The 7,947-nt window shown below is 37.1% G+C and overlaps 1 protein-coding gene across 5 annotated transcripts in view; it reads right to left on the bottom strand.

Annotated features, from left to right (window-relative positions):
- SVEP1 (sushi, von Willebrand factor type A, EGF and pentraxin domain containing 1) overlaps positions 1-7,947 on the bottom strand; it is a 204,051-nt gene that overhangs the window by 96,723 nt on the left and 99,381 nt on the right. For all 5 annotated transcript variants that reach the window (XM_055087033.1, XM_028493673.2, XM_024126322.3 and 2 more), the window contains 5 exons: positions 7,360-7,489; positions 3,726-3,833; positions 2,838-2,969; positions 2,014-2,208; positions 407-528 (listed from right to left, as the gene is read on the bottom strand). In XM_055087033.1, coding sequence (XP_054943008.1) covers positions 407-528; positions 2,014-2,208; positions 2,838-2,969; positions 3,726-3,833; positions 7,360-7,489 — 687 coding nt within the window. The remainder of the gene's footprint in view (positions 1-406; positions 529-2,013; positions 2,209-2,837; positions 2,970-3,725; positions 3,834-7,359; positions 7,490-7,947) is intronic.

The following is a 7,947-nucleotide window of genomic DNA, read 5'->3' as shown; positions in this document are numbered from 1 at the left end:
GCCCAGCCGCTCCGCGGCATGTGGGATCCTCCCCGACCGGGGCATGAACCCATGTCCCCTGCATCGGCAGGCGGACTCAACCACTGCGCCACCAGGGAAGCCCCTGTCATACTTTAAATAACAAAGCAGACATTCTCAAACCACATGGACCCTAAGCTTCCCTTTCTGACTTGGAGTGTTTTAAAAAATTCAAAGTGCTTTAACACAGATTTACATGTAATTCACTCCAGAAGTCCAAAAACCTATGAATAATTCTAAATATGAGGAGGAAGTCTGGGTCACAAAGAAGAAGGGAATCATCAGGACAAAGAATTTTTGTTGCAGGTGACCCAGAGAGGTTACAAAAAACTCAACAGCGAGTGTCCTTTCAAATATGGCAAGCAACAAAGGAATGCTACTGACATACCATTTTCCCCAGGGTGGTCTCAAATGCTTCAGAAAACTTCTTCAACAGATCCGTGTCATCACAACGAGTTGCTTTGTACAGCATCTCAAACGACTTGAACCCATGATTTGCAAAACGTTTTACTGGAAAATGTTGGAAAAAACAGCTCCAGTTGGTTAGTGTTTTCAAAACAACGATTTAATTTTCTGTGGAATAACTGTAACTTGGTATTTTAATCCTAACATGATTTTTGGGATTGTTATAAAAACAAAAGATGGCAGTTAAGGAATGTTTCCAGGCATTAACTGATCATAATAAACCATGAGCCAAGCAGCTCTATACCCAATTACCTGATGGTAAGTTTGCTTTGATATATTATTCTTTACCTTCCAACCATATAAAAAAAGGAGCATTTAAGAGAAAAAGAGATATAAAAATTCTCCTCATTATATTCCTGGGAATCTTTGAAAAAATTCTAGCTGCAAAGATTTTATAATTTATATTTATGTAAACTTATAACTTATATGTTTATATTATATTTTCAATCAATAGACATTGAAAAATTTCTGAATATTATGTGAAATTCTATTTCTTGAAAGTGTAATTTCACAAAGATAAATTTTTCCTTGGATCAGAAGCTTAGAATTTAGACTCAGCAAGATGTCTTGGAATATTCAGAGACGATGTCTCCTAATAGCATCACCATTAAAATCCTACTGTCTAAATCTTTGATAGAGGTGAGTGATATCACTTTTATTTGCTTCCCAAATTTGGGGAAAAAAATAGCTCAAGTAAGAGGGCTTTACTCTTTTTCTAAGACATTGGCATTTAAACTTTATCTACAGTACTAGATCAAAGTTTCACTCCAGAAAATATTATTTACACTAGACAAAGATATTGGGTTATTTTTATAATAATATATAAGATGACAGAATAGCTCTAAATCTAAATCACTTCTAAAGAGAATGTGATTTATCTCTCACTGCATCACGTATATTGGCTCTTACTTTAAACATAAGCTCTTCTAAAGACTGTAAGACTATATTTTATAAGTTGAAGTTTACAAGTCAAGAATGACATGCTGACAAGTCTCTTCGGATAATTCTGGTAAATAAAAATGAGAGCGCCAAGATGGTTCTGCCATAAACTAAATCTTATCCTATAGCAATCCGATGAATAGCAAGACTCTGGGGGGCTAATATCTTAAGTCAAGGGACAAGCATTTCTCTTATCTGCAAACACTTCAAATTCACGGCACCATTTTCCACTCACCAAACCTAATCCCTATATATATATATATATATTTTTTTTTTTTTTTTTTGTGGTATGCGGGCCTCTCACTGTTGTGGCCTCTCCCGTTGCGGAGCACAGGCTCCGGACGCGCAGGCCCAGTGGCCATGGCCCATGGGCCCAGCCGCTCGGCGGCACGTGGGATCCTCCCGGACCGGGGCACGAACCCGCATCCCCTGCATCAGCAGGCGGACTCCCAACCACTGCGCCACCAGGGAAGCCCCCTAATCCCTATATTAAAGCAATTTTTCCCTTTAATGTTTAGAAATTTATACACATAGGCAGACAAATACATATTCACACATATGAAAGGAGTCCAGAAAATACTTAGAACTTACTAGCACAGTCTGGCCATTCAGTGGAATATGGTGGTTTCCAGATACCATCTTCATAAGCACAATAATACTTGTCAGTAGACCCTTCTGTGAAATCATAGCCCTCTAAGCAACTTAATGTGCAGTTAACTCCAGCACTATCTTGAGTACATATAAAATCCCCATTTACAGGTGTAAATGGAACTTCACAGGGGGAACCTGTGTAAAAAAAATTGTATTACTCATATACAGTGGTATAAGAAATATAAATTAAAATCCAAGAGTCTAAGCTGAATTTTGAAAAGGACTCCTCCCGTCCACCACTACTCCTAGAAAAACTCTCACAGTAAATCCTTAGTGTGGGATTGTTGCAAAGTCTGCTTTTTGATTCCTATGTGGGTATAGTTAAAAAACTGTACCTATGTGTAATTATGGGTAAATTAATTACCTATGTGTAACTGTGCATATTTTATGAAAAGATAAAGTACTTCTGATTTGCAAGTTCTTTCTGGCATTCCTTTAAGAAAAATGAAAACCAGACAACATTACATAGGAAATACATTTTCTGAATCTGTCTCCTCAAGCATTCAAAATAGGATCATGACAACAATACTTTACAATTTTGGAGAAAATGTTAATAAGTCGTTAATTAAAGACTACCCCGGAAGAAAGTATTTCTATTTACCATGAAGTGAAGGAATAGTAATCAGAAATCTCAGTAAAATCTGTCAGTATTCTAACTTTAAACATCTACTGCTCATAGACTATTTTCTTTCACAAAATAGAGTGCAATAGCGATTACATATATCAAGTTCAACTAGATTTTTGGAGGCTTATGCAAAGTATACCTTTTATGATGATGTGGATATCACATGTTCTGTTATTGCCTGAGGGGTCAGTGGCTGTGTACCGCACTACTGTCTCCCCATGAGGGAAAAGGTCTCCTGGTGTATGACTTCTGGTGATGGCCAACACAGCCCCTAGAAAGGAAAGAAGGAATCCAATTTGGGGGTTATTGTGTGCAGTCACTTTATTTGATTTGAATTTTCATTTTCTATTTATACAAACCAGCTGGGCATTCTATTTGTACTGATTTGGCCGCTAGTAGAAAATAAAAGATATAATTTTATGCTATAACACAGAAATTGTTGACTCAAAAACCTATTAAATTAAGGCATTCTTACTAAATAAATTATTTTCCTTGAATAAGTCAGTCTCTGTGAATACTGGAAATTTAATTAAGAAATCTATTTAACTTGCATTCTTACTTTTTGGGGGGTTTTGGTCAAAGCTTTAAAGTGAACTTCAGCTATATTAGCTCATTTTTTTCTGTTTTCCCATGAATTTTTATAACTTTTTTGACAAACGTTTAAGAACTGAGTATGAAAACATAGAACTGCATTAGATTTACCAATAGGATGCATAGTTTAAGTCTTTAGGACAGTAGAAGCTTAGAGACTCAACGAATTTATTAGAACACTTTCAAATAAAACACCTTGTACACGTTTAATAATGTCCACTGAATATTGAATGAAAGGAAGAGCCATGGATAGGTAAGATTAATAATGTTAAATTATATATAATTATCCTAGCATTAAAACATATTACCTTATATAATTATTCATTCTATTTAGATGTAATTTGCTTTTCACTTCTCTTTTATCTTTTTAAAAGCTTTTTAAAATAAAGTATAATTCAGCGGTAGCATACTGACAACATGATCTCTGCGTTCTCACCTGAGTTGTCCGAGAACTGAGGCTCATCCCAGGTGGCGGCATGTTCCTTCTCGGAGACCTGGACTGGAGGTGGGGATCTGCACCAGTCTATGCTAGGTGGTTCTACATCTAAAGAACATGAAATCAGAGAATGAAGTCACAATTGATGCTCAAAACTGATGAGGAAGGTTGCAAGAGAGAATTGAAGTCTACTTGTGCTAGCAGAGAACCTTGACCTCATTAGACACAAGGCTGGCCCTGGGGTCCCTTTGATGATGAGGTATGTTTCATCCCTGACCTCAACATCAAAAGAAAAAGCTGATTCTTGCTATACGTCCCTCTGCCTGTTGAAGAAGGAATACCAGATTGCTAAAATCACCATGAGCACAGCAGTATGAAAGGCAAATCCAGGATACGGTGAGCGTTTAATTTGTGAGTTTTGCCACTGGTAGTTGAGCTGATCCACCTAGAAGTGTAGAAAACCTTCCCAGATCATTGGAAGGCATGAAATGACCAAAGCGGTCATTTCACTGGGATCACTCCCATGATCCTCCTCTTAACGGAAGGGCTGAGAGATGCTAAATGGAAGGACCAATGGGCAGGGATCCGAGCCACGCTGTAGACTACGTAAGATGTAAGTGAGGATGTTGTATTGTTGGAAGGCCAGGAGGTTATGTTCATAGATGGGACACTGGAGTCTAAGATTCCTAAGGTTGATAAATTCCAGGTAAAGACAAAGAACAGGGTGTGGACATGGGAATGGGTGGCTACAGTGGAGACGGGGTGAAAGCCATGGTAGAAATGAAAGAACTGTGCGTCTGTTGCTGGGCACTGTAATCTACACTGAAGGAGGGGTTTGAGGTGGTGGCGCGGATGAGCCAGGTTTCAAAGCTCTCACGGAATGTGGTGGAATTTTTAGGATGTCAGTAAAGGACAATAAAGAAGGTGCAAAGGAGGAAATTTTAACATAACTATTAATGTTTACACTTTTGAAATGTCCTTCTATCTGTAATAACATGCCTTTGAGGGAGACTGGACGAATACTACTTTTCTAATTATATAGGTAAGGAATCTTAAACCAGGCAAATTTAAGAGACTTGCCTTAGGTCATTAAACTGGTAAATTATAGTCATAGGCCTCAAGCCTAGGATGATATACTATCAATGACATATGGAAACATATAATTCTGAAATTAAACGAGCTCTACCTCTGGAGAATATATAGCTTTTTGTTTTAAGCTAAGTCTTATGAATAAATGTTCAGGTTTTCTCTTTTCCTGTTTGTCATTTCCTTAATACAGGATCTCTGGTTTACTACTTTCCTAGGCTGTAAACTCTGTCAACCAGTAGTGGAGCCTCTTTTGCTCACAGTTAGGTCTCCATGGCCTAGCAGGGCACCTGGCCCATAACAGATGCTCAGAAAAAGTTGCTGAATAAAGAAAAGAATGAAGGAATGCTCATAGGAGGTCAGTGCACTTTGAGAATGCTGAATCAAGCCAATTCATAGTTAAATTTACAAATCCGACAGTATTTACTGTTTTCCCAAAAGAAATTGCAAATGAAATAGTTCCAAGATTTTCTAAATTTATCTGATTTTAGCCAAACAGTTTAAAGTTGAAGTTCAGGGACAGGAGAGCAGTAAGACGAGGCCAATGACTGTCAAAGAATTGGAGGTACCAGCCAGATGCATTGTCTCCACGAGGGAGAGAAAGTCCATTCAAAGCAAGTGAGGCAGCACTCTGTGGAATGTTAAACAAAAGTGTTCCTATCTCCTCTCATTTATCATTAAGACACCGACGCCCCCATCATCTGAGGAAAACAAGAAAATGTAGGCTTTGGAATATTTTCTGTCTCTCTCTCCCCCTCCCTTTCTCCCCCACTCTCTCTTTCCCCCTCCTTCTCCTGTCCCCTCCTCCCTCCCATCTCCTCTCTCTTTCATAATGTGAAAATTCAGCTGGTGTCTAGCTAGACACTCAAGTACACTTTTTACATTTCATCATGCTGACTCTTCATTGTGAAAAATGAAAACTTGGCAAACTCTTGAATCACATTTTCATGTTTAAAATCACAGCGCCATAAAAACAAATGCAACATATTTTTCATGTGACAAAGTTCATGCTTAAAACAACCTTGAAAAAGCAATTAAAAACAACTAAGCACTATGACACGAACTAGACTGACTTTTATATGAGTCTTTTTATCTACTTTCACCAAAACCTATCATTTCTAGGGTAAGAAGCCAGTTTGATACACATTAGTTATTTCAAGAGGTTATGTAAAAGTCTTAAAATAAAATGAATTTAATGTACTGAATTTTAAAATAAACATTAAAAATATATCTGAGACCAAAATACAAAAATGTTAGTGTATTTACACAGAGCTTAATGTGTCAGGCACTACCTTGAGCAGTTTGTATATCTTAACTAATCAAAAATCTCACAATAATCCTATAAGGTAATATATTTATTAATTCTATTTCTGGATGAAGAAACTGAGGCACAGAGAGGTGACTGGTTACACTGCCTTAAGTGGGAGAGCTGGCTATGGAGTCAAGCAGTTTGGGTTCAGAGTCTGTGCTCTTGAGTGCTACAGACCACTTCATATATTCTCCACGTATTAATAAGTCTTGCTGGTGGGTATCTGGTATCTACTGAATTGATTGAAAGCACAAACACCAATTGGGAGATGATGGAGTAAACCAAACCAAAAAAATAAAGTAAAAAAAAAAAGAAGGAGTGATGTATAGCAATGGGATGTGAGGATGGAGAGACTGGGACAGATTTCAGAGATATTAAGGAGATGAAACCAGTAGAACCTGATGAGGTATTAGATGTTGGTGATGGAGGGAGAGGAATCAAGAATGACTTCCAGATTTCTGCATGGTAGCTAGGTCTTCACTCCATTTTCTGAGCTAAGAAGTATTTTAGGTTTGGGTGAGTTTGAAGTGCCTGTGGGGCATCCACGTGGGAAAGTCGGTAGGCAGTATTATATACTGCTCTGAATTTCAGAAGAGAAATTTGAGCTGGAGATAGAAATCTGGGAGCTGTCAGTTAACAAAATTACCAGGAAAACTAGAGAGAAAGAAAGAGAAGAGGGCCAAGGCCGGAATCCTGGGATCATTCACATTTGAGAATTGGTCTGCGGAAGAGAAGCCTAAAAAAGCAATCAAGGAGGAAAAATGAGAATAATGGGGGAAAAAAAAACAGAAAGACTGGTGTCAGAGAAGCTATGGAAGGAGGCAGTTTTGATAAAGAGAGCATTGTTAATACTGTAAAATCTATGGAAACATGTCAAGTAAGGACTAAAAAGTGTGCAGTAGGATTAGCTCTAGAGATCACAGTATCCTTGATGAAAGTAGTTTCTATGAGTGAAGGAGACAGAAGCCAGACTTGAGTGACTTTGAGAATAAATGGCAGTTAAGCCAAAAGAGATGGCAACCATTGGGAACTTTTCAAAAGGCTCATATAGGAAGGGGTCAAAGAGACAGAGTGATAATTAAAGGGTACGTAGGTTTCAAAGAGGAAGTGGCTTCAGTAGGCTTCAATGACAGAAGGAAGAATCAGTGAGAAAGGAGTTGTTGAAGATAAAGGAGAAGCAAAGTCTTTGGGGGTACTGGATTATTTTCACAAACCTACCCAAGTAATTTGAAGACTTACCAATAACCTTGATATGGAAAGTGCAGCTGGCTTGGTTGCTGGATAAGTCAGTTGCTGTGTACGTGACAGCAACATCCCCAATTGGGAAAAGATAAGGTGGGGTAAAAGCTGGATGAACGTGGATTGACACCTATTGGAGAGAAATATTTGGAAAGTTAAAGTTAATATTAATAGTACTTTTATTATTTTCTGGCTTATATATTATTAGCAAAGTGAAGTAAAAAAGACACAATATTTTATGTATAGCAAAAAGGAAAAAAATATCAGACATAGCCTTTGGTATACTTCTTTCTAGACTATTTATCTATATAGTTTATAGAGTTGGGATACATATGAAATGTTCTTTTTTATTAAACATAATATCTTAAAACATTTTTTATGTTCTTACATGCTTTTTAGAACTTAAAACTTAAACATCTTTATAACCTATATAATAAATGCATGGCAATTTTTTAAAAGAAAAATCTATTCAAGGACATTTAAATTGGTCACAAATTTTATTTTATTTTATTATTATTATTTTTTAATCTTTTTTTAACATCTTTATTGGAGTATAATTGCTTTACAATGGTGTGTTAGTTTCTGCTT

Source organism: Physeter macrocephalus, chromosome 9 (genome assembly GCF_002837175.3).
Source record: "Physeter macrocephalus isolate SW-GA chromosome 9, ASM283717v5, whole genome shotgun sequence".
Classification (NCBI taxonomy): domain Eukaryota; kingdom Metazoa; phylum Chordata; class Mammalia; order Artiodactyla; family Physeteridae; genus Physeter; species Physeter macrocephalus.
This window is presented reverse-complemented; position numbering and strand designations above follow the sequence as displayed.